Source organism: Panthera onca, chromosome B3 (assembly GCF_046562875.1).
Source record: "Panthera onca isolate mPanOnc1 chromosome B3, mPanOnc1 haplotype 2, whole genome shotgun sequence".
NCBI classification, from domain to species: Eukaryota; Metazoa; Chordata; class Mammalia; order Carnivora; family Felidae; genus Panthera; species Panthera onca.
Window position 1 is genome coordinate 33,777,673 of NC_138344.1, and position 27,668 is coordinate 33,805,340.

A 27,668-nucleotide genomic window follows, 5' to 3' on the forward strand; every position below is an offset into this window, starting at 1 on the left:
ATAATTGTTGGGTTGTGGGGTAGTTCTATTTTTAATTTTTTGAGGAACATCCATACTGTTTTCCAGAGTGGCTGCACCAGTTTGCATTCCCACCAACAATGCAAAAGTGTTCCCCTTTCTCTGCATCCTTGCCAACATCTATTGTTGCCTGAGTTGTTAATTTTAGCTATTCTGACAGGTGTGAGATGGTATCTCATCGTGCTTTTGATTTGTATTTCCCTACAGTGAGTGATGTTGAGCATTTTTTCATGTGTCTGTTTGCCATCTGGATGTCTTGGAAAAGTGTTTATTCATGTCTTCGGCCCATTTTGTAACTGGCTTATTTGTTTTTTGGATGTTGAGTTTGATAAGTTCTTTATAGATTTTGGAAACTAACCCTTTATCAGATATGTCATTTGCAAATATCTTCTCCCATTCTGTCAGTTGCTTTTAGTTTTGTTGGTTGTTTCCTTCGCTGTGCAGCAGCTTTTTATCTTGAAGTCCCAGTACATTTTTGCTTTTGTTTCCCTTACCGCTGGAGACGTGTTGAGTAAGAAGTTGCTGCGGCCAAGGTCAAAGAAGTTTTTGCCTGCTTTCTCCTTGAGGATTTTGATGGCTTCCTGTCTTGTGTTTAGGTCTTTGATCCATTTTGAATTTATTTTTGTGTATGGTGAAAGAAAGTGGTCCAAGTTCATTCTTCTGCATGTCACTGTCCAGTTTTCCCAGCACCACTTGCTGAAGAGACTGTCTTGATTCCATTGGATATTCTTTCCTGCTTTGTCAAGGATTAGTTGGCCATATGTTTGTGGGTCCATTTCTGGGTTCTCTATTCTGTTCCATTGATCTGAGTGTCTGTGTCAAATTCCTTGATTCTCTTTCTGCGTTTCCATTATTGATATATATAAATGCAACCAATTGCTGTGTGTTGACTTTATATCCTGCAACTTCGCAGATTTTTTGTATCATTCTAGCAGTTTTTTGGTGGAGTCTTGTGGATTTTCCACGTACTATCCTGTCATCTGTGAAGAGTAAAAGTTTGACTTCTTTGCCAGCTTGTATGCCTTTTATTTCTTTTTGTTATCTGATTGCTGAGGCTAGGACTTCCAGTACTATGTTGAACAACATTGGTGAGAGTGGACATCCCTGTCGTGTTCCTGACCTTAGAGGAAAAGCTCTCATTTTTTCCCTGTTGAGAATGATATTATCTGTAGGCCCTTCATATATGTCTTTTATGATATTGAGGTATGTTCCTTCTATCCCTATTTTCTTGAGGATTTTTATCACGAAAGGATGCTTTTGTCAAATCCTTTTTCTGCATCTACTGAAAGAATCATGTTTCTTATCTTTTATTAATGTGGTGTATCACACTGATTAATTTGCAAATATTGAACCAGCCCTTGGCCCAGGAATAAATCCCACTTGATCATGGTGAATAATTCTTATTTTTAAAAATTTTTTTAAGTTTATTCATTTTTGTGAGAGAGAGAGAGAGAGAGAGAGAGAGAGAGACATAGTGACATAGCACGAGGGGGTGGGAGGGGAAGAGAGGGTGGGAGACACAGAGCAGGGTCCAGGCTCTGAGCCGTCAGCACAGAGCCCAACACGGGGCTCGAACCCATGAACCACGAGATCATGACTTAAGCCGAAGTTGGATGCTTAACTGACTGAGCCACCCAGGAGCCCCAGTGAATAATTCTTTTAATGTACTATTGAATTAGATTTGCTAGTATCTTGTTGAGAAATTTTACATCCAGATTCATCATGGATATTGGTCTGTAATTCTCCTTTTTAGTGAGACTTTTGTGTGTGTGTGTGTGGTTTTCGAGCCAAGCTGGCTTCATAGAATGAGTTTAGAAGCTTCCCTTCCATTTCTATTTTTGGAACAGTTTGAGAAGAATAGGTATTAAACTCTTCTTTAAATGTCTGTTAGAATTCCCCTGGGAAGCCATCTACACCCCACCCCCTCCCCCGGACACTTATTTGTTGGGAAACTTAAAGAAAAAAAAATTCTTTTTAACATTTATTTATTTTTGAGAGACAGAGACAGAGTATGAGTGGGGGAGGGCAGAGAGAGAGGGAGACACAGAATCTGAAGCAGTCTTCAGGCCCTGAGCTATCAGCACAGAGCCTGATGTGGGGTTGAACCCATGAACCATGACATCATGACTTGAGCTGAAGTCAGATGCTTAACCGACCTAGCCACCCAGATGTGTCTATTGGGAAATTCTTGATTACTGATTCACTTTTTTTGCTGGTTATGGTCCAGCATTTTCTGTTTCTTCCTGTTTGAGTTTTAGTAATGTGTGCCTGTCTAGAAATTTGTCCATTTTGTCCAGATTGTCCAATTTGTTGGCATACAATATTCATAGTATTCTCTAATAATGGTTTGTATTTCTGTGGCGTTGGTTGTGATCTCTCCTCTTTCATTTGTGATTTTATCTATTTGGGTTAGAGCTCTCTCTTTTTGAGAAGTCTGGCTAAGGGTTTATTGGTTTTCTTTATTCCTTAAAAAAAACCCTGCTTTTAGTTTCATTGGTATGTTCTATATCGTATTTTTTGTTTCTATATCATTTATTTCTGCTCTAATCTTTATTATTCCCTTGTTCTGCTGGCTTTGGGCTTTACTTGCTGCTCCTTTTCTACCTCCTTTAGGTGTCTTACTTCTTGAGATAGGCCTGAATTGCAATATACTTTCCTCTTTGGACTGCCATTGCCATATCCCAAAGGGTTTGGACTGTCGTGTTTTCATTTACATTGGCTTCTATGTATTTTTTTTTTTTATTTCTTCTTTAATATCCTGGTTAACCCATGCATTCTTTAGTAGGATGTTATTTAACCTCCATGTATTTGAAGGCTTTCGAAATTTTTTCTTGTGGTTAATTTCAAGTTTCATAGTGTTGTATTCTGAAAATATGCATAGTATGATCTTGATCTTTTTGTACCTGTTGAAGGCTGATTTGTCACCCAATATGTGATCTATTCTGGGGAATGTTCCATGTGTACTCAAGAAGAATGTGGATTTTGCTGCTTTAGGATGAAATGTTCTGAATATATCTGTTAAGTCCATTTTGGTACAGTGTGTCATTCAAAGCCATTGTTTCCTTGTTTATTTTCTGCTTAGATGATCTGTCCATTGCTATAATTGAGGTATTAATGTCTCCTACTATTATGGTATTATTATCAATAAGTTTGTGCTTGTGATTAGTTGATTTTTATATTTGGGTGCTTCCACATTGGCATAAATATTTATAATTGTTAGTTTTTTTTTTAAGTTTATTTATTTATTTTGAGAGAAACAGACCACAAGTAGAGGAAGCCAGAGAGAGATGGGGGCAGGGGATCTGAAGCAGGCTCTGTGTTGATAACAGAGAGCCTGATGCAGTGCTCACACTCATGAATCATGAGATTATGACCTGAGCCAAAGTCGGATACTTAACCGACTGAGCCATCCAGGCACCCCAATTGTTAGATCTCCTTGATGGATAGACCCCTTAATTATGATATAATGCCCTTCTTAGTCTCTTATTATAGTCTTTGTTTTAAAATCTAGTTTATTTGATATAAATATGGCTTCTCCAGCTTTCTTTTGAGGTCCATTATTATGGTAGATGGTTTTCCATCCCCTCACTTTCAATCTGCATGTGTCCTTAGGTGTAATATGAGTCTCTTATAGTAAGTATATGGATGGATCTTGTTTTTTAAATCTGTTCTGCTACCCTGTGTGTTTTGATTGGAGCATTTAGTCCATTTACATTCAGAGTGATTATTGAAAGATACAAATTTAGTGCCATTGTGTTAACCTATAGAATTGGTGTTATTGTTCTTTGGTCCATTATAGTCTTTGCTGTTTCCTTTTTTTTCTCCACTCAGAGAGCCCCCCTTAGAATTTCTTGCAGGGCTTTTTTTTTTGTGGTCACAAACTCCTTTAATTTTTATTTGTCTGGAAAAACCTTTTTCTCTCCTATTCTGAATGTCAGCCTTGCTGGATAAAGGATTCTTGGCTGCTTGTTTTTCCTATTCAGTACATTGAATATTTCCCTTCTAGCCTGTGTAGTTTCAATGGACAGGTCTGCTACTAACCTTATGTGTCTACCCTTGTAGATTAAGGACTATTTATTCTTAGCTACTTTCAGAATTCTGTGTTTATCCTTGTATTTTGCAAGTTTCACCATGATATGTCATGGTGTTGACTTGTTTTTATTGATTTTGAAGGGAGTTCTCTGTGCCTCTTGGACTTGGATGCATGTTACCTTCTCTAGATAAGAGTTTTCAGCTATAATTTGTTCAAATCCATCTACTGCCCTTTTTTATCACTCCTCTTCTTCTGGGACCCCTATGATACAGATATTGTTTTGTTTTATAGAATCAGTACTCTAAATCTCTCCTCATGATCTAGTAACATCCTTTTCTTCTTTTTTTCAGTTTCTTTATTTCCCATAATTTTATCTTCTATTTCACCTATTCTATTCTCTGCTTTTTCAGTCCTCACTATCACTGTATCTAGTTTGTTTTGCATCTCAGGTATAGCATTTTTAAATTCATCCTGACTAGTTCCTAGATCTTGGATCTCTGCAGAGATCTCTGCTTTGATCTCTGGTGTCTTCTCTGTGTTTTTCAAGGCCAGCTAGTAGTCTTATAACTGTTGTTCTAAATTCCATTTTAAATATATTGTTTTTATCTGTTTTGAGCATGTCCTTGGCTGTGATTTCTTCCTGAACTTTCTTTTGGGAAGAATTCCTCCATCTTGTCATTTTGGCTAAGTTTCTGTCTGTTGCATGTTTTAAAAGCTTGTTATGTTTCCTGCACTTGAGAGTACTACTATATTAAAAAGGGGTCATACGTTGTTCAGGGCCTGAGGGACACCTGGGTGGCTCAGTTGGTTAAGCATCTGACTTCAACTCAGGTTACGATCTCATGGTTTGTGGGTTCGAGCCCTGTATTGGGCTCTGTGCTGACAGCTCAGAGCCTGGAGCCTGCTTCGGATTCCGTGTCTCCCTCTCTTTCTGCCCCTCTCCTGCTTACACTCCGTCTCTCTCAAAAAATAAATAAACATTAAAAAAAAAATTAACATTGTTCAGGGCCTCACACTCCAGGAAGTGTTTCTGGTGTATGCTGTGTCCACTCTGCTGTTGTGTTTTGTCTGCTTTTTCCCACTGGTCAGTCATTTGCAGAGCTCCTCCTTGCTTGCAGTGGTGGAGTGTTTGGACCTTTAACTACATACACTTTGTTTGTTGAAGTAATCCTGGAATAAATCTAGAATCAGTGGTAGGCCTGATTCTAGAAAAAGAGAAAAAAGAACAGGAACAGAAAAAAAACCAAACAATCAAAAAACTATCTTGCTGATTCCAAGGAAAAACAAAGTGGGGAAAAAAAGAGAGAGAGGAAAAAAGGCAGAAGCAAAGGGAAAAGAAGAAAAAAGAAAGGAATAAAAAAGCCTGATTAAAAAAAAGATGATGAAAGGAAATGACAAAAAGTAAATCAGAAACTATGAGCCTGATTCCAGAAGTAAAGAAGACTGGTAAAAAGGAAAGAAAGAAAAAAGCATTATTTATGTCTTAGTGCCTGGGGGTGGAGGTAGCTGTGCTTGTTTGGAGGAGAGGCCATCTGTGTTGTCTCAGTGTGAGTCTTGCCCCAGTAAATAAGCATTTGCAGGCACAGAGGGGCAGGGTTTGGTGTCAGCAGGTCTTGCCCACTGGGCGCTCTGTGTTGGTCTCTGAAGTCCCTCCTGTTGGTGTTAGGGAAAAATGGTGCCACCCCAACCCCTCGTCCTCCAACTGGGGATCTCAACCCCTGTTGTTCAGGCAGCCCTCAAGGATTAGTGAGGGAAGCTCACCCTGCGCCAAAACTCTCTTGCATTTTTTTCTTTGGTGCACGGCTGGGATTCAAAACCCAAAGTTTTAAAGGACCTGGCACTTGGCACGCAGCTGGGATTCAAAACCCAAAGTCTTAAAGGCCTGGCCTGGCACAGAGCCTCTCCTTTCCTCCGGAGTAGAGCCCCTTCACCCTGATCATGAAAGGCCTTTGGCTGGCACTTGCAGGGTCTTTTGTACTTAGGGAGGCAATAAACCTTCTTCAGAAGTACTCCAGGAAGGGAACTTTCTCTCCCAGTGCGCCCTGGAGATTGCTACACCACACTAAGGACTCTCGGGGCCAGGTCCCTCTTCCCCAGGAGCGTGCACCATGGCTCTGCTTTGCAGAAAGTCATATACTTCCAAAACCTCAGGGTTTTAGCCCCAAAAGATCCAACCACTTCACATCTGCCAAGCTGTCTCCCTTCAACTTTGGAGATCCTTCTATGTCTCTACAGATCGATTTCCTGGGTGTTCCAAGTAATCTGACCTCAACATAGCTGTGTTTGAGGGATGAGCAATACCAGGGGTTCCCCTACTTCTCTGCCATCTTAACTCCTCCCCAGTTCCATTCCAGTCTTGAGATGACCATAGCCTTGGCCAACAGGTTGAATACAACCTTATGAGAAACCCTATCGGAACCTCCAAGCTAAGCAGCTTTTGAAACCTGTCTGTCTAGAAAGTCTGTGATTATGATAACTGTTAAAGTGCTAGGTTTTGAAGTGCTTTAATATGCAATGGGTAATAATACACCAAATCATGAAATATATAGGGATAACTTTAATGAAATACATGTTAGACCTGTATACAACCAAGGGGAATTGAAAAATAAATAAATGGAGATACATGTTTTTCTTTTTCTTCTTCATTTTCTTTTTCTTTCTTTCTTTCTTTTTTTTTTTTTTTTTTGAGATACATGTGTTTCTATTGTTGAGATGTCAGTTCTTCCCCAGTTGGATCAATAGTTTGAATGCAATTCTGATGAATATCACAGCAGATTTTTTGTAGAAATTCATGAGCTTATAACTAAGATTTATACAGAAATATAGAATACCTAGGATGACAAAACAATTTTGAAAAAGAGCAGTTAAGCTGGAGAACTTATACAATACGATTTCAAGACTAAAATAATGATGACATTGTTCTCTTATTCTTAAGATCAAGATATCACTAGAACCAAATAAAAATCCAGGAAAAGATGTACACATAGAAGTCAATTGATTTTCTGCAAAGATGTTGAGATAATCCAGTGGGGTTGACTATAGTCTTTTGAATAAATCACATTGGAACAACTGGGTATCTGTATGTAACAAGAAGACTTTTACCTTATATTATACATAAGATTGAACTCAAAGTGGGTCATACAGCTTTTCATAAAGAGGAGAACTATTAAATTTGTAGAAGAAAACCTGAGGAAAGTCTTTGCAGTCAGGCAAAATCTTTTGCCAGGCAAAAGTTTCTTAGATCGGACATAAGAGCATAAACTGTTAAAAAAAAAAAAAAAAAAAAAGATGGAGTTCACCAAATTGAAAATTTCTACTTTGAAATAGATCTTAAGAAAGCTAAAAGCATACCACACCCTGGGAAACAATATTTGTGTAATAATTTATGATACTAATAACTGATAATGGATTTGAAAACAATATTTTCAAAACCCCTGTAGTTAATAGGATCAACAGTTCAGTTAAAAATAGCCTAAAGATTTGAACATGTGCTTTAAAAAAAGAAGATCTATGAATGATCCTTAGGCTAATTAAAATTATCAGTTTCATTCATCATTAGGGAAATGCAAGTTATAATCACAATGAGGTCATATTAACACCCTGTGACATGGCTAAACTTTAAGAAGTTGACAGTACTAACTGATGCTGAAGATGTGGAGCAACTGGGGGTACTTATTTACTGCAGTGTAAAATAGTATAATTGTTTTGGGAAACAGTTTTGAATAAAGGTGCGCATGTACTTCCCATATGTTCCATTAATACCGATCCCTGGTATTTACCTGAGAGAAATGAAAATATGTGTTCATGGAAATATTTTTATAGATCAATTATTAAAATAGTATGCTGAGTTAAACCTTACACAAAAGAGAACATACTGTGTTACATTCCATTTATGTCAAATTCTAGAATATGCAAACCAGTCTATATGCATAGCAGATAAGTGGTTTCCTTGATCCAGGAAAGGGGTTGTAGGGGTTGTCTAAGAAAGGGTATGAGGGAACTTTTGGGCAATGATGCAGATATTCTCTGTCTTCTTTTGGTGGTGGTTTTATCTAATCTTACACAACCATATACTTAAAAATGCATGGATTCTATATGTAAATTTTACCACAATAAAAATCACATATCATGAAGCCTGACAAAAGTCACAAATGTATAGAAAAGACTATTTTGCATGGAATTAAGAATATAAAAAATAAAAAAGTGTATGATCAGAATTCCTGTTTGAAAATGAATAGAAACATGCAGGAAGTGCTAGAGTGTTACTTTGTTGAAGCTTGCAGGGAAGTCAGGAAGCTATCTTTTTCTTGAATTGGTAGAATATAGATATTTATCAAAGTTGGTAAATCAGTATGGGTAAATAAACATGAATGTGTGCTTTATAGGCAACTACAATAGTAAAAAAATAGAAACAAGTTTATCTTTTACAGTAGCTTAAGAAACCTTTAACAAATGAAACCAAAAAAGAGAAAAAAATGAGTTTGAGTGAGATAAATGAAAAATATGAAATAAAATACAAGAAACAAGTACTGCTACTTATAATTACTAAAAACAGATTAACCTCATCACTTAAATTCCCAAAATGAATTTTTCAAGAAGTTCAATTAAAGATTCTTAAAATGATGAACATAGAAGGGTGGACAAAGATAGACCATGCAAAGATGAACAATTGTAATAAAGTTAGATAGTAATCTGAAGCTCTACACTGATAGAACTTACAAAATGGTTTAGTTGAGAAAGACAAAACCTGACCTCACTGGCAAGTTTTGAGATCTGATAAAGAAATATTAAATAAGTGTATAAATCTAAATAAATATTTACTTTACAAAACTTAGTAGTAAAGCTTAATTTCTTGATTCATGGGAAGAAAACAAGGTGAAAATAAGTACAGGGTAACAACATCTGAGATGGGAAGGGGATAGCTAGAATCGGACCTTTCAGAAATTCTTATACTCTTTTTAGGGGAACCTGGTGGCTCAGTTTGGTTGAGTGTCAGACTTCAGCTCAGGTTATGACCTCAATGTTTGTGAGCTGGACCCCACATGTGGCTTCCTGCTAGCAGCCTGTCAGTGCACAGCCTACTTTGAAGTCTCTGTCCCCTTCTTTCTGCCCCTCCCCCACTTGCATTTTCTCAAAAATAAGTATATTAAAAAAAGTTTCTGTACTTTTTAGAAAAAGGGAAGAGAGAATTTAGTTTAGAATTCATGGATATGTTAAAAATTCAAGGATAATCAAAGAAGAGAGTATAACTTCCAAAACAAAAGAAATCAGAATATAAAGAAAATAATTCAGTAGAAGTCTGGATAAAAACATATAATAATTAGGGCGTAGAAGGCATAAAATAAGTTAATAAAAATAGAAATAACAGTAATATTATGTTGGGCCAAACTAAATAGTTAAAAAACAGATTATGCAGTTAAGAAAAAGAAAACTCGGGGCGTCTGGGTTCGACTTTGGCTCAGGTTGTGATCTCACAGTTCATGAGTTCAAGCATTATATCTGCTGTCAGCATAGAGCCTGCTTCAGATCCTGTCTCTTTCTCTCTCTGTCTCTCTCTCAAAAATAAACATTTAAAAAGAAAAAAAAAGTAATTATAAGATGTTTATACAAGAAAAACCTAAAACATGAACACGAAAAGATTCAAAATGAAATACTAGAATAAAGTTGTATCAGGAAATTTGTTCTTGCTTTCTTGTATATTTTCCCACCACCTTTAGGCAACTCATGTTAAGATTTGTTACTATAGTTTTGCCTTTCCTAAAAATTTACAGAAATGGAATAATTCAGTTTGTATTCTTTTGCGTTCTGATTCTCTTATGCAATATAATGGTAAACATTCATCTATGTTGTTTCATATTTAAGTAATTTGTTGCAGAGTTATATAGGTATAAACAATTGTATATCATTCGTTTCTTGATGGATATTAGGGTTATAATACTGTTTTGAGCTGTTGTGAGAAGCCCTGCTATAAACATTCAAGTCATTTTGTGTACTGCATATGTTCATTCCTCAGGTAAAACTTACGGGTTGTTACTGTGTCATAAAGTAGACATGTTTAATGTCATTAGGAACTATCAATCTTTCAGCACTTTAAAGATACTTCATTCTGAGGGTGCCTAGGTGGCCTAGTCGGTTAAGTGTCTGACTTTGGCTCAGGTCATGATCTCACAGTTCGTGGGTTTGAGCCCCATGTTGGACTCTGCTAACAGCTCAGAGCCTGGAGCCTGCTTTGGATTCTGTCTGTGTCTCTCTTTGCCCCTCCCCTGTTCACACACACACATACTGTCTCTCTCTCTCTTTCAAAAAATAAACATTAAAAGTATATACTTCATTTTCTCCTTGTTATGTATTATTTGTGATGATCAATTCAGATGTCATCCTGTTGTCATTCTTTCATGCCTAATGGACCTTTTTTCCTCTGGCTGCTTGACATTTTCTCTTTGTTTTCTGGTTTTCAGTAATTGTGATTTCCTAGATATGATTTATTTTTATATTTATCCTGTTGGGGATTTGCTGTAGCTTTTGGACCTGTGCTTCAATTGTTTTTTATCAAATTTAGGAAATTTTTGGCTAATATTTAAAATTTTTTTTTTCTGCTGCAATTTATTTTCTTTCTGGATGTCAGTTACATGTTTTTAGCATATTTGATATTCTCTCAGATTCCTCATACTCTGTTCATTTTTCTTTTATCTTCTTTCATTCTTCAGGTTGGGTAATTTTTATTTATCAATTTCAAGTTCATTGTGCTGTTTAAAGTCTTCTCTTAAACCCATAAAATGAATTTTTAATTTTAGTTTTTAGTTCCAGAATATCCATTTAGTTCCTTTTTACGGTTCCCTATTGTTCCTTGAGATTTGCTGTCTGTTAACTCATAAGACAATCTTCAATGTGAAGTTATTGAATATTATGATAGCTATTATAGTGTTTTGTGTTTTTTTTTTTTTTTTTTTGTGCTAATCCTGACAAGTAGGCAATGGTGGGACCTGAAGCTGTTGTGATGGGATCAGGAGAGAGGTGCACAGGCCTTCATTTTCTGAGTGATCAGTTGCCAGTGTTCAGTGTATTATCCCTTTTAATGTTAAACTATTTAATAATTGATGTTGAAAAATCATCATACAGAGGGAAATAAGAAAGTGAGTTAATATGCATAAAAGAACGACCCTCAAAGATATGCCCTATTGTGTTTACAGGGAAGATACTCCAAGAAAGAGAAAGAGATTTCCTGTGAGTACTTTATAGTTTAGAAGCATTTAATAACATGAATCCAGTAAAGCAGCAGTACAAATTTGAGAGTATAAAATACCAGAATGATACTGAAAATAGGTATTGAACTACTAAAGCACACAGAGGCATAAAGCTAAATCTGTATGAGTTCAAAAAATAGGGGAAATAGCTGAAAATTGAATTACTGATATTGAAGAAAGTTCTGGGATTATTATGTTTCAATACACAAAAGAAAATAATAAATATGGAGGATAGAAAGGGAGAATTTGTCATAGGGATAATTGGTGCCTATAACTAAACAACTGATTAAATAAAACAAAAACAATGAATTCAAATATATAAGAAAATAAAGTCATTCAAAGTTCTAAGAATTTGTTGATCTCAGGATATATTTCCAGTAATAGTTTATTGGAAATTCTCCTGGGGATTTACTTAGGAGTAGAATTGCTGGGTCATATGGTAATCTTATGTTTATTTTTTTGATGAACTGCTTGAGTGTTTTCCAAGGTGTCTGTATCATTTCACATTTCAACAGTGTATAAAGGTTCCAATTTTTTCGTGTCCTTGGGAGCACTTATTATCTGTCTTTTTGATTATAGCCATCCTGGTGGTTGTGACGTGGTATCTCATTGTAGTTTTGATTTTCATTTCTCTGATTACTAATGATGTTGAGCATCATTTTGTGTACTTATTAGCCATTTGCATGTCTTCTTTGGAAAAATATTTATTCATATACTTTGTTCATTTTTAAATTGGGTTGTCTTTTTATTGTTCAGTTGTAAGAGTTCTTTTTATTTTCTGGATTCAAGTTCCTTATCAGATATTTGATTTACAGACATTTTCTACCATTCTGTGGGTTGTCTTCCTACTTTCTTGATATGGTGTCTTTTGAAGCATAATAGTTTTACATTTTGATGATGTCTTTTTATCCATTTTTTTTCTTTTGTTGCTTATGCTTTTGGTGACATATCTAAGTAATTTTATTGTCTACTTCAGTGTCAGAAAAATTTACTTCTGTATTTTCTTTCAAGAGTTTTATAATTTCAGGACTTATATTTTGATTTTTGGTCCCAACTTCATTCTTTTGCATAAGGATATCTAGTTTTCCCAGCACCATTATTGAAAAGATTATTCTTTTCCCATTGAATATCTTGACACCGTTGTCAAAATTCAATAGATCTTAAATGTAAAGGTCTGATTTGTATTCTCAGTTCCTTTCCATTGATTTATTTGTCTTTGTTTATGTCAGTACCATAATGTCTCAGTTACTCTGTCTTTGTAGTAAGTTTTGAATTCAGGAAGTGTGAGTCCTCCAATCATGTTCTTCTTTTTCAGCATTGTTCAGGTGGTCTGGGTCTTTTGCATTTCCGTATTAATTTTAGGGTCAGTTTATTCATTTCTGCAAAAAAAAATGCCTCTGGAATTTTAATAGAGATTGCATCAGTCTGCAGGTAAACATTGCCTTCTTAACAGTATTAAATTTTCCAACCAATAAGTTTGAAAGGCATTCCATTTATTTAGGTTTTCTTTTAATGTTTTGTAGTTTTCAGTGTAGACACTTTATACTTTTTAAAATTTATTGTTTAATATTATTTTGGTCTTATTAATGGAATTGTATTCTTAATTTTATTTTCTGATTGTTTATTACCATTGTATAGAAATAAAATTGACTTTTAAGTATTGATCTTATATTTTATAATTGTTCTGAACTCTTTTATTAGTCCTAATAATTTTTTGTGAGTTACTTAGGATTTTCTACGTTTAAGATTGTTATCTTGAATAGATACTTTTATTTCCTTTCCATTGTATTTTACCTATATTAAATGTGTGTTGAAAATTCGTGGCCTTATGTGTATAGAGCTTCAGTGTTTATCATATGATTTAAAGTAAATTATAACTTAAAAAATATCGGTAAAGGAAGTAATTTATTGTTTTTGTTTCTCAATGTCTATACATAAGATTAATTGATCTCTAAAATCTATGGTCCATGTCAGCAATATAATTATTGCTGAAAAATGATGCAAAGGAATAATTAGCAATTTTTTGAATATTAAAATAAATGAGCATATACATTTCTAGACCTTCAGCCCAGTTACCCTTGATTTTCTGATAATGTTTAAATGAGAGAACAATTAAAAAGATTTATTATTTAATTCCCTAATTGGGTTCATTGTTGATTAAGTCAGATTTGTAAGTAACAGTCATGTGCCTTGGTTCACATTCTTATTTTGATATTTCTGACATGTTTAGCAAATATTTACTATCGAAGTACATTAATTTCATTTGCCCTTAGAAAAATTGTTTTATGTGTAGTTTCTTTTAGCATTGATTTGAAAATATCTGCTTTTTATATGTTAGGTATAACCCGGAAAAATCCCAGAACACCTCTTTCTGATCTCCAGGGCATGAATACTCTAAATGAAAAAAATCAACAGTAAGTATGTTTGGTTTGTGTTTTCAAAGAGGTATAGAAGAAATAGTTAGAATTCTTATTAATACTTATGTGGCTTTAAAAATATGAAGCAAGGTGTAGTTTGTTTTTCTTTCTTGAAGCTTTTATAAATGGTATAATAAGGTTTGAAACTGGACTAAATATGTGTAACTAGTCATAGTACTCTTTGCAACAGCAGTAGCTATAAGAGGTTAAGACTGAGAGGATTTGAAATGGTGTATAGTAAGTATGATATACATGTTTAATGGGAAGCTCCTATTCCGTCTTTATACATTAATGTAGACTTTGCTATAAGAGAATATGCAAACACTCATATAATTAGGAAGCACACAAACAAAATGAACCTACCACCCAAGTTCAGAACTAGAAGATTATTAATATTGCTACAGCTACTTTTATATTATCTGATCATTCCCTTCCTCCCACCCCTCAGATAACTGCTATGTAGAATTTTATGTTTACCATTACTGTACTCTTAAAAAAAGTTTTACAGGGGCATCTTGGTGGCTCAGTTGGTTGAGTGTCTGACTCTTGATTTCAGCGCAGGTCATGGTCTCACAGTTGTGAGATGGAGCCCTGCATTCGGCTCCATGCTGGGCATGGAGCCTGCTTAAAATTCTCTCCCCACTACTCCTCCCCCTCTCATACACGTTTGCACTCTCTCTCAAAAAAGTTTTATCATAAATGTATGTTTTTTCTAAGCCATAAATTGTCTTTGCTTGTTTTTAAGTTATACAGAAATATTAGTATATAGTATGCTGTCTTGTATGATTTTTTCCCTTCAGCAATATTCATCTAAGATTCATCCATCTTGTTGCATACAGTTTATTCTTTTTAGTTGCTGTATAATATTGTATGCTATTGGGGGGGGGATAGGGAGTTACTGTTTAATGGATGCAACGTTTCAGTTTGGCTAAAAATTCTGAAGATGGATAGTGGTGATGGTTGTAGAGCAATGTGAATGTACTCATGCCAATATACTCATATACAATGTACACTGAAAATATTAAAATGGAGAGAGAACAGATTGGTGGTTGCCCATGGCCTGAGTAGGGGGTGGGTGAAATGGGTGAAGGTGGTCAAAAGGTACAAACTCCCAATTACAAAATAAATAAGTTCTGGGAAGTAACAGATAGTATGTATAGTTGCCATAGTTAATAATACTGTATTGTGTATTTAGAAGTTACTAAGAGAGTAGATCTCAAAAGTTCTCATCACAGAAAAAAATTTGTAACTGCGTATGGTGACAGATATTAACCATAGTTATTGTGGTGATCATTTGGCAGTATATATAAGTACTCAGTCAGTATGTTGTAATATAATGTGATGTGTCAATTATTTCTCAATAAAAAAGTAATAGTTAAAATGGTAAGTTTTGTGTTATGTATTTTTTATCAGTAAAAGGAAATATTTTATCACATTAAAAAAATTATTGTGACACTAATATACCATAATTGATTTGTCTCTCAGTGGATATATGAGTGATTCTTTTACTATTAGAAATGGTGCTACTTTAGGGGTGCCCGGGTGGCTCAATTGGTTGGGCGTCCGACCTTGGCTCAGGTCATGATCTCATGGTTTGTGGGTTTGAGCCCCGCATCTGGCTCTGTGCTGACCACTCAGAACCTGGAGCCTGCTTTGGATTCTGTGTTTCCTTCTCTCTTTGCCCTTCCCATGCTCATGCTGTATTGCTCTCTGTGTCAATAATAAATGTTAAAAAAAAAAATTAAAGAAATGGTGCTACTTTATTATTAAAAATTTTTTAATTAAAAAAAAATTTTTTTAAATGTTTATTCACTTTTTGAGAGACTGAGACAGAGTGCGAGCAGGGCAGGGGCAGAGAGAGGGGGAGACACAGAATCCAAAGCAGGCTCCAGGCTCTGAGCTGTCAGCACAGAGCCTGACGCGGGGCTCAAATTCACAAACCGTGAGATCATGACCTGAGCCTAAGTCAGATGCTTAACTGACTGAGCCACTCAGGCACCCCATATAATTTTTAATTTTTTAATGTTTATTTTGAGAGAGAGAGCAGGTGTGTACACATGTGTGTTGGGGGGATGATGGGAAGAGAAAGGGGAGAGAGAGAGAAGCCAAGCAGGCTCCGTGCTGTCAGCACGAAGCCCAATGTGGGCTTGGTCTCATGAACCGTGAAATCATGACCTAAGCCGAAATCAAGAATCAGATGCTTAACCAACTGAGCCATGTAGGCACCCTGACTAATGGTGTTATTTTAAACATGCTCATACCAGTCTTCTGGTTCACCTATTATTACATTGCTAGGATATTTACTTATTAATGGAACTGTTAATTCAGTGGGATATGTGCATGATAGTTTTGTAAGATAATCCCCAGTTTTTCCCCCAAAGGAGTTGTACTAATGTACACTAAAAGTGGCAGCTAAAAGTTCCCTTTGCTTCGTTCCTTGCCAGCACAACTCAGCTGACTGTCTTCTTAACTTTTGATAATCTGGTGGTTATAAAATGCTATTTTAGGATTTGCTTTTCCCTGCTTATTAATGTTGTTGAACAATTTTTATATATTTCATGGCTATTCATGTATTTTGAAATATCATTTCTTTGTCCATATCTTTTTTAAAAAGTATTCGTTATAAATTTTATGTACTGGTGCCATTTCACTTATGTTTCAAATGTATTCCCCCAATTTGTAACTTATCTTTTTACTTTCACCATTTTTAGCAATCTACGCATGTCCATATATAGACTTTTGCAATTGTATCCCATATATACAATTATGTAATCAATGCCACAGTCAAGATACATACCTTTTTCATAATCACAAAAGAATTCACTAATGCTGCCTATTTGTATTTACCCCTCTCCTTCCCTGTCCTGTCCTCTAGCAACCTGTGGGCCTCTAGGGCCTGTGAATTAAATTATGAAAGACAGATTAACAGGAGAAAAAGTATATAATTTTTATTAATGTTTTACATGCATGAGTATTCACAGAAAAGAAGTGAAACTTAAAGAAGTGGTGTCATACTTGGGGGCTCATATACTCTTTTTTTAAAGGAAAGATGTTTTCGGCTTTAAAAGGGATTATAAAATGTGGGGTAGTGACTAGGGAATAGATGGGGGAACTAATGGAAGATGAGGGTTATTTTAGTAAGGTTTATTTAAGCAAACTCCTTTCAGTTCCTAGTCTCTTATTTCGGGTGATAAAAGCTGCTCTTCTCTTCCTTATAGGGGAGAGGGGGACACTTTTCACAAAGGGAAATTTATGCCCTACTTTTAGGAAGTTCAGGGGACGGGAGAGAACTGACTCTTCCTGTGTCTGTTGATTCTTATTTCCCTTATGTAGTGTAATTTGGGGTGACATGTCCTAATCCCCTTCATAACTTTGAGATTAGCTCTTTAACGTTAAACGTGGTGCTTAATTCATTAGGTTATTAAATGTATCAGTAGTTCATTTCTTTTTATTTCTTGAGTAATCTGTTTTTTAGTTGGGTTGTCTTATTATCAGGTTGTAAGAGTTATTTATATATTCTAGATCTAGGTCCCTTATCAGATACATGATTTCAAATGTGTTTTTGGAAGTGTGAAGGTTTTAATTTTGAAGAAGTCTAATTTATCTATTTTTATTTTTTGCTATACTTTTGTTGTATTTAAGAAATCATTAAGCCTAAGTCACAAAGGTTTACTCTGTTTTCTTTTAAGAATTTTATAGTTTTAGCTTTTAAATTTACATCTGTAATTGATTTTGAGTTGTTTTGTATATGCTAAGAGATAAAGATCCAGTTTCCTTCTTTCCCATGTGGATATTCAGTCACCTCAGTACCATTGGTTGAAAATACTGTTATTTCCCTGTTGAATTGTCTTGATACCTTTGTCAAAACTCATTTGACCATAAATAGAATTGTTTATTTCTGGATTCTCAATTTTATTCTATTGATATGTATGTATTTCCTTATGCCAGTTCCATGTTGTCTTAATTACTATAGCTTTATAATCAGTTTACAAATCAGGAACTGTAATTCTTCCAGCTTTGTTTTTTTCAACATTGTTTTGGCTATTCTAGATTCTTTGCATTTCCGTATGAATTTTAGGATTATCTTGTCATTTCTGCAAAAAAAAAAAAAAAAAATCAGCTAGGATTTCGCTAGAGGTTATATTGAATCTATAGATTAATTTGAGGAATATTGTCATGGAATATCTTTTCACTTCTTTAGATCTTTAATTCTTTCAACAATATTTTTTAGTTTTTAGTGTACAAGCCTTACACTTCTTTTCTCAAATTTACTCCTAAGTATTATTTTTCATGCTTTTATAAATGAAAAATTTTTTGCTTTCATTGTCAATTGTTCATTGCTGTTATATAAAAATTTAATTGAATATTTTAACCTTGCTTAACTCATAAGTTCTCATAGTTTTTTAGTGGATTCCTTAGAATTCTCTATATGTAAGATCATGTCATATGTGAATAAATATAATTTTACTTCTTCCTTTTCAACTTGGATGTCTTTTATTTCTTTCTCTTACTTACTGCCCTGGCTAGAAACTTCAGTACAGTGTTGAATCAGTGTGGCAAGAGCTCACATCCTTGTCTTATTCCTGATATTAGTGAGAAATCTTCCAGTGTTTTTTTTTTTTTAATCATGAAGCATGATGTTGACTGTAGGGTTTTTTTTTTATAGATGCCCTTTCTCTGATTCTTTTTTTTTAAAGCTTACTTATTTATTTAATTTATTTAATTTTTAAAAGTCTTTTGATGTTAATTTATTTTTGAGAGAGAGAGAGGAAGATTGTGAGCAGGGGCAGGGCAGAGAGTGAGGGAGACACAGAATTTGAAGCGGGCTCCAGGTTCCGGGCTGTCAGCACAGAGCCCCATGTGGGGCTCGAACTCATAGACTGCAAGATCATGACCTGAGCCGAAGCCAGATGCCCAACTGACTGAGCCACCTAGGCGCCCCAAGTTTGTTTATTTATTTTGAGAGCGAGACAAAGTACACGAGTGGAGGAGGGGAAGAGAGAAAGGAAGAGAGAGAGAGAATCCCAAGCAGGCTTTGCCCCACCAGCACAGAGCCTGAAGTGGGGCTCAAACCCACGAACTGTGAGATCATGACCTGAGCCAAAATCAAGAGTTGGACGCTTAACCAACTGAGCCATCCAGGTGCACCTGATTCTTGAGCCTTTGTAATACAAGTGACATCTCTCCTCTATACTTAAGTACCAGAATTTTGTATGATCTGTCTAGAAACTCTTTTGTTAAGTTTTGAGTCTACTTGATTGATCTATTTTGTTAATGATTTTTCATGTTGTTTTGCTTTATAAGTGATTTCTTCCACTTCCTTATCTCTAAGTCTTCTCTTACTGGTTTAAAATCTTGAAGTCATCCTTAATTCCCTCTGTCTCAGACACTCCCCATTCAATCCATCAGCAAGTTATATTGGCTGTATCTTAAAATGATATCCTGAATCTCATCATTTCTTACTACTTCCACTGCTATTGCCCTGGCATAGATTATTATAATAGCTTCCTAAAGTAATGTCCCTGCTTTTGTCCTTGGCCCCTCAAGCAGTATTCAATATAGAAACCAGATCATTTTAATATAATATGTAAATATATGTAATATAAAATACATTAAAAAAAATTTTTTTTTTTTAACGTTTATTTATTTTTGAGACAGAGAGAGACAGAGCATGAACGGGGGAGGGTCACAGAGAGAGGGAGACACAGAATCTGAAACAGGCTCCAGGCTCTGAGCTGTCAGCACAGAGCCCGGCGCGGGGCTCGAACCCACGGACCGTGAGATCATGACCTGAGCCGAAGTCGGATGCTTAACCGACCGAGCCACCTAGGCACCCCTAAAATACATTTTAATATAAAAAAGCTGATTCATGTTTTGCTGAAAATCCTTCTTTGTCTTTCTTTCTCATTCTCATTAAAACCCCAAAATTCTTACATTTCCTAGAGGGTATATGTGACATGGTTTCCTCCTTCCTAACTCTGACTTGATCTACCATTTTTCCCCTGTTTACTCCACTCCAGCCTTGCTGATTTATTTAATATATCTCAGACTCATCAACAAAATTCCTGCCTCCCAAACTGTGTGTTTGCTCTTCTCTCTGAGTAGAGTGCTCTTCTTTCAGATAATTGCTTGAATTGCTTTTTATCTCCCTTAGATCTCTGTTTAAATGAAATCTTCTCCATCATGCATCTCCTTGACTTCCCTATTAAAAAGCCTAGTGTCCTGGCATTCTTCTTCTATGTTTAAAATTTTTCCTTGGCACCTATTATCTGACATACAATGTGTTTTTTTATGTGTTTGTTTTCTTCCATTTGAATTTAAGTAATATGAAGATGCTAGAAAAAATTGACACTATTTGGTGCTCAATAAATACTTTTGAATGAATAAGTATATTCTGCATTTTTATTGGTGTTACATCTTTAATTTTTAGGACATTTTTGTTACTTTGTTTTCTCAATTTTTTAATTTTTCACAGCATCTTATTTTATAGATGCAATATTTTCTCTCTTCTCTAAGAATATTACTGAGGGCTTAAAACTTTTTTTTTTTCCGCCTGCCTGATCTTTTTTTCCTTTAAGTTGTTTATGTCATGATAGTTTGTTTTGGTCTCTGTTTTATGCTCATGGCTTTACTCAGATGTCTGATGAACCTTGGTTGACTGTTAATATTCATTACTGAAACACTGAAAGACTAATTGCAATCTGATTAATTGGGTGTGTTGGCAATGTATAGAACATATTGGTATCTTTGGGTCTTTCTTCCTGGGATGGCCACATTGCACACAAAAGTTTATTCTGATTTTCTCCCTGAAGGATATAGTCTTAGCTGCTAGCATTCTGGAGCCAGTGGGGTAAGAGGGTTGAGAATCTATTTTCAGTATTACCTTTGACTTCTATATAGTATACTCATCCTCTGTTGTGCCTGGTGCTGCCTAGTCCATGGTTCATGGACTCCTCTTTCATCCTCTTGCTTAGGTAAGGGATGGCTATCAGGCTTCATGGAGTTCTAAATGCTTCTTTACATACACACATACACACGCACACACACACACACACACACGTATATGTATACATATATATATAATTTATTGTCAAATTGGTTTCCATATAACACCCCGTGCTCATCCCAGCAGGTGCCCTCCTCAATGCCCATCACCCAATTTCCCCTCTCCCCCACCCTCATCAACCCTCAGTTTGTTCTCAGTATTTAAGAGTCTCTTATGGTTTGCCTCCCTCCCTCTCTGTAATTTTTTTCTCCTTCCCTTCCCCCATGGTCTTCTGTTAAGTTTCTCAGGATCCACATATGAGTGAAAACATATGGTATCTGTCTTTCTCTTCCTGACTTATTTCACTTAGCATAATACCCTCCAGTTCCATCCACATTGCTACAAATGGCCAGATTTCATTCTTTCTCATTGCCAAGTAGTATTCCATTGTATGTATAAACCACATCTTCTTTATCCATTCATCTAACTGCTTCTTAAACTGACTTTCAACTAGTGCTGTTGTTTTTAACCCACCTTCCCCACCACTTCCACAGGTACTTGATGGAACTCCAGAAACTCTGGAGCCTTTGAGAGTTCTGTAAATACAGATGCTTCTCATTCTTCCTCGTAGCCAGTTTAAGATTGCTTTCTGTATTCCTCTGTTTTCCATATTTCAAAACTGTATTACTCTTGTCTCTTAGTATATTTTCTTTATTCCTAAGTGTTTATTCCTTTAAAAGTTATTTTATTAATGTTTTTATGGGTTTCTGGAGGAATCAAAAAATGTGGTCAATTTGCTGCTTTACCTGGAAAGCCCTCTATTAACTCCTCATATTGTAATCACTGATAATTTTATCTGTTTTGTTCACTCCTCTATCTCCAGTGGCTAGAATATTGCTCAGCCTATAGAAGATACTTAGTAACTTTGGTGGATGTGTGTGTAGTGAGTGAATGTGTGAATAAGACCTCCCAGGAAGAAATTAAATATTCCATAGAATGGGACAGCCTATTAGGATTGTAAGTTCCTTCAATAATATTTGGAAGTTCTAAAATCTAACAAAGACAAAAACCATTATGTTACTATAATAACCTTTTATTATTTACTGATTGTAAATAGTTAATGGATTAGATTTAAAGATATTAGCTGTATGATGTGCTCATCTACATGCACATTTGTATGTGAATGTGCCAGAATCCATAGAAATTCTTTGTTCTGAATGAGGAAAAGATTAGATTGATTGGTAATCTCTGTGCTAAAACCATTTTTTGCTGGGTTAGCTCTTTTTGTAAATTTTAACTTCAGTGTTGAAAGTTTTAAAATTTACTTATTTAAGCAATGTGGGGAGTATTGTAGATGTCTCAGTTAACTAAAGCAAATTATACCGTATTTAACTTTTTACAGTGATACATTTGATATTGCCTGGAATGGCAGAACTGGGATTCGCCAGAGCAGACTGTCAAGTAGCACCTCCTTGCTTGATAAAGATGGGATATTTGCTAATTCAGCTAGCAGCAAACTCTTGGAAAGAGCGCATGGAATTCTCACGTTAGTATTGATCAGAAATGTGGATTGGTTTTTATGACTGGTTTAAAATTTCTGGCTAAAAAAAGAAGAGGGGTGATGGTGAATCATTATTTTCATGAGGAGAATTTTGAGTGAAACAAGTGAATCAAAAATAGTATTGAGAGCTGTGAATCTCCTGCATTAAGAAGCTTGGCGGTTTGTTTGTTTTCATCTCCCCAGGAGAATCATGGTTGGATGTACTTACGGAGATAATTCTTCATTAGTCTTTGACAGACCCTACATACAAATAGAGTAAAACTGTTCACACTTTTTATGATTCTCAGTCTTGAATTGCACTTGTCCTTTAATTTTGACAGTCCTAACAAATTGGGCAGTAAAATCCCCTATGAAATGGGGACTGAGACTATATATAGTGATATATAACCTTTATCCAGCCTGCCATTCTTCATTACCTAATTATAGGACTGCTTTGAGGGTATAGGTTTAACTATGCAAGGTGGACCAGTAAAAAGTTCTTAGCTACCTGTATCCATGTATTTCAGGCATTATTTCAAAACATATTTTTTGACCACTAGCTGGTGTGACTGAATTGGATTCCTTAATCCCTAAGTCATCACTTAACACTGCTAATAGGCTCAATTTATTTAAGTTCCGCGATGCTTCAGAATTATAAATTAACTCATTTAATCCTCACAACAACCAAGAGGTTGGTGGTATTATGATCTTCATTTTACATTATTACATTCTACATTATCTTACATTATCACATTAGTGAAACCAAGACTTAGAGAAGTTAAAACTCCTACACTAGTAAGTGCTAGAGTTTTAGATTCAAGCTTTGGTCTTTCTGACTCCTCAGCTTATGCTCATGAGCTCTGGGCATTATTCCTTTTATTTCTTTAGCCGTTAAAAAAAAGTCTTGATGTGAATATAATATTGGGTTATAAAGAAGAAAAAGAGCAGAAGAGAATTTTTAATTCAAAAGGGAAAGATAAGAATTTTTTGATACGTACATTTTAAAAATCTATGAAATTAGACATCTCTTTAAAGTCTTAAAATGACAGAAACAAAGTTTCTGTAGGTATAGGAAAGCAGAATTCTATTAACGTCCAAAAGGAAACAATTTTAGTTTTGAATGTACAACATTATGTTACGATTATCAGGCTTGAATCTGTTTATACCTATATTGTAGAGCAGGTATCTCTTGTTCCTTTTCCCTGCTTATATTTCATTCCTAAAGGTGCCTGCTTAGTTGAACTAGACAGTGTTTTCATATAGAGGACCAGTATCTTGGAAATGGGTATATAATCTATTGTTTTACCAGAGACCTGGAAAGGATTCATCTGTACTGTCATTATTTCTGATATATGATCTGTTTTATAGGAGAAGCAAAAACTTCAAACCCAAGCCTGGACTTCCAAAGGTGAGTATTATGAAAAAGAATTTTTCTGTTTGTGCCCTATTCTGTAATATTTTTTTTTATTCATGCAAACAATCTTTAATAATCCCAGATAAGCAGTACCTTATTTGTACCCAAAGTAGGGATTAATTTTGTATATTCAGTTAAATCTGTTTTAGAAATAACACTGGATGTTAGGAAATGGCCAGGCTTAATGGTTCAGGTAAATATTTGTGATATATCTCATATATCTCATATCATGTTTGAAAGGCTTTTGAATTACAAATGTTTTTTGTTGAGTAATTGCATCTTTACATTAGATCTTTTCATTTATCCTTAAGCCAGGCTAAGGTCAAATTTTGAATTTTACCTGATTTTAAATAGTTTCCAATTAGGGGCACCTGGGTGGCTCAGTTGGTTGAGTGTCCGACTTCAGCTCAGGTCATGATCTTGCGGTCCGTGAGTTTAAGCCCCGCATCGGGCTCTGTGCTGACAGCTCGGAGCCTGGAGCCTGTTTCGGATTCTGTGTCTCCCTCTCTCTCTGACCCTCCCCCGTTCATGCTCTGTCTCTCTCTGTCTCAAAAATAAATAAACGTTAAAAAAAAAAATTAAAAAAAATAGTTTTAATTAGTGTTTGTCTAGCTTATCATCATTAGCATTAGTTAGCCAAGTTTTTCTATAAAGGCCCAGATAGGCTGCAGGTCTATGTTGTAACTACTTAGCTATGCTATGGTAGCACAAATGCAGCTATAGACAATATGGAACTGAATAAGTGTTACTATATTTCAATAAAACTTTATTTTTAGACACTGAAATTTGAATTTCATATAATTTTACACATGCCCTTAAGTATTATTTTAATGTTCTTTTAACCATATAAAATCAGTGAACAGGATTTGGCCCATGGCTGTAATTTGCCCACCCTGATCTACAAAGTTTATGCTGAGATGGCATTCCAAAAGTATTTACTTAATTTACTAAAGAAAGAAAAATCTTACTCTTTCTTCCTCTTGTACCCGCCTAAAGAAGTTCTGTCACTTGTAACCTTTTTGGTGAATTTCAAAATTTTAAAAGAACTGAGAAAGAGCTATTTATCCTCAGATTTTCTAGTTCAAAAAACAAAAAACAAAAAAATGAAGTTATTATTTCCTTCTACTTAAGCCTCTGTGGCTTCTAGAGAAAAGGTAATGCAATGCTTCTGTGGTTTCTGGTAGTGGTAAATAGTTTTAAAGCACAAAGAAAATTTATGTTAAGTGGTTTGTACTTTGTTCTTATCATGAAAAGATTTTATGTAGAGAAAAAGGCTACCACTTTCATTATCAAACATCTTTATCCGTTCATTTGTGTTTTCTTTTTCCTTCATTGTCTCTTTAGCCATTTAGTATTTTGTTTTTGTTTCAAGTTTTTATTTAAATTCTAGTTAATTCACATATAGTGTAATAGTTGTTTTAGGAAAAGAATTTAGTGATCCATCACTTACATAGAACACCCAGTGCTCATCATAACAAGTGCCCTCCTTAATACCCATCACCCATTTAGCCCATCCCCTGCTTCCCTCCACTCCAGCAACCCTGTTTGTTTTCTATAGTTAATCTTATGGTTTGCCTCCCTCTCTTTTTTTCCCTTCCTTCCCCAATGTTCATCTGTTTTGTTTCTTAAATTACATGTATGAGTGCAATCATATGGTATTTGTCTTTCTCTGACTGAATGACTTCACTTGGCATAATACACTCTACTCTAGCTCCATCCATGTCATTGCAAATGGCAAGATCTCATTCTTTTTGATGGCTGAGTAATATTCCAGTGTCTGTGTACACATACACATATATACAAGATTTATATATGTACATACATATATATGTACAGTGTGTGTATAAATATGTAAGTGTATATATGTTATATATAAATGTATATATATACATTGTGTGTGTGTGTATGTGTATATGTATGTACTTTAGTATTTTGAATGCCAGCACTGAGTCTAGCTATTTGTACCATTCTTTTTACTCTCCTCAAATGGATAACCTCTCTTTAAACTTCATATGGTTTAAAAATATTCATGTTGGCTACACCTGAAATAATTCTATTCAACTATCAGTGACGGGAATCCCATCTATTTCTCTATTTTTATTTATTTATTTTTATTGGCGTATATACAGTGTTATATTAGTTTCAGGTGTACAACATATTGATTAATTGATTCTACACATTACTCAGTGCTCACAACCTGTCACCAACAATGTTATTACAGAATTACTATATTCTTTATGCTGTACTTTTCATCTGTGTGACTTTTATTTTATAACTGGAAGTTTATATTTCTTAATCCCCTTTATCTATTTTACCTCTCCCCTCCAGCAACTATCACTTTCTTTTTTTTTTTTTTTTTCTTTCTGTATTTGAGTCTGTTTTTCATTCATCTGTTTTGTTTTCTGGATTCCATCTATACATGAAATCATGTGGTATTTGTGTTTCTCTATCTTACTTCACTTGACATAATACCCTCTAGGTCTATCTGTGTTGTCACAAATGTCAAGATCTCATTCTTTTCTATGGCTAAGTAGTAGTCCCATTGTGTGTATATGTGTGTGTTTGTATACACACACCCCACATCTGTATTCATTCATCTGTTGATAGACACTTGGATTGCTTGCATTATCTTGGCTGTTGTAAATAATGTTGCAGTAAACACAGGGATGCAAACATCTTTTCAAATTAGTGTTTTCATTTTCTTTGTAAAAATACCCAGTGGTGGAATTATTGGATCATATGGTATATCTGTTTTTAATTTTTTGAGGAACCTCCATACTATTTTTCTTAGTGGCTGTACCAATTTAGATTCCCACCAACAGTGTGTAAAGGTTCCTTTTTCTCCACCACTTTGCTAAATATTCACTTGTTATTTCTTGTCTTTCTAATGCTAGCCATTCTTATAGGTGTAAATCAAAACCTCATTGTGGTTTTGATTTGTGTTTCCCTGATAATGAGTGATGTTGAGCCATCTTTTAATGTGTCTGTTGACCGTCTGTATGTCTTCTTTGGAAAAATGTCTCTTTGGTTTTCTGCCCATGTTTTAATTGGATCACTTATTTTTTGGCATTGAGTTGTAGAAATTCTTTTTACTAACCCCTTATTGGATATATCATTTGCAGATATCTTCTCCCATTCAGTTTGTTGCCTTTTCATTCTGTTTGTGGCTTCCTTTGCTGTGCAAAAGCTTTTTATTTTGATCTCCCAGTAGTTTATTTTTGCTTTTGTTTCCCTTTCTTGAAGAAACCTATCTAGAAAAATGTTATTATGGCTGATATCAGAGAAATTACTGCTTGTGCTGTCTTCAAGGATTTTTATGGATTCAGGTCTTACATTTAGGTCTTTAATCCAATTTGAGTTTATTTTTGAGTATGGTGTGAGAACGTGGTCCAGTTTCATTCTTCTGCATGTAGCTGTCCAGTTTTCCCAATACCATTTATTGAAGAGATGGTCTTTTCCCCATTGTATATTCTTGTTTCCTTTGTCACAGATTGACCATGTAGTCGTGGGTTTATTTCTGGGCTTTCTATTCTGTTCCATGGACTTATGTGTCTATTTTTGTGCCATATTGTTTTGGTAGTACAGCTTGGTAGTATATCTTGAAATCTGAGATTGTGATATCTCCATTTTTGTTCTTCATTTTTCAAGATTTCTTTGGCTACTCAGGATCTTTTGTGGCTCCATACAAATGTTAAGGTTATTTGTTCTAGTTCTTTGAAAAATGCAGTTGGTATTTTGATAGGGATTGCATTGAATCTGTAGATTGCTTTGGATAGAATGGGCATTTTAACAATATTAGTTCTTCCAATCCATGAGCATGGAATATCTTTCCATTTGTGCCACCTTTAGTTGCTTTCATCAGTGTTTTTTAGGTTTCAGAGTATAGGTCTTTCACCTTCTTGGTTAAGTTTATTCCTAGTTATTTTATTCTATTTGGTGCAATTGCAAATGGAATTGTTTATTTATTTTCTCTCTCTGCTACTCATTATTAGTGTATAGAAAGAACTGATTTCTGCA

General features: G+C 35.0%; 1 protein-coding gene across 11 annotated transcripts in view; it reads left to right on the forward strand.

Moving 5' to 3' along the window:
• Positions 1 to 27,668, forward strand: part of MYO9A (myosin IXA) — a 282,129-nt gene that overhangs the window by 136,569 nt on the left and 117,892 nt on the right. For all 11 annotated transcript variants that reach the window (XM_078448833.2, XM_078448830.2, XM_078448837.2 and 8 more), the window contains 3 exons: positions 13,634 to 13,709; positions 22,100 to 22,243; positions 23,606 to 23,645. In XM_078448833.2, the coding sequence (XP_078304959.2) occupies positions 13,634 to 13,709; positions 22,100 to 22,243; positions 23,606 to 23,645 (260 nt within the window). The remainder of the gene's footprint in view (positions 1 to 13,633; positions 13,710 to 22,099; positions 22,244 to 23,605; positions 23,646 to 27,668) is intronic.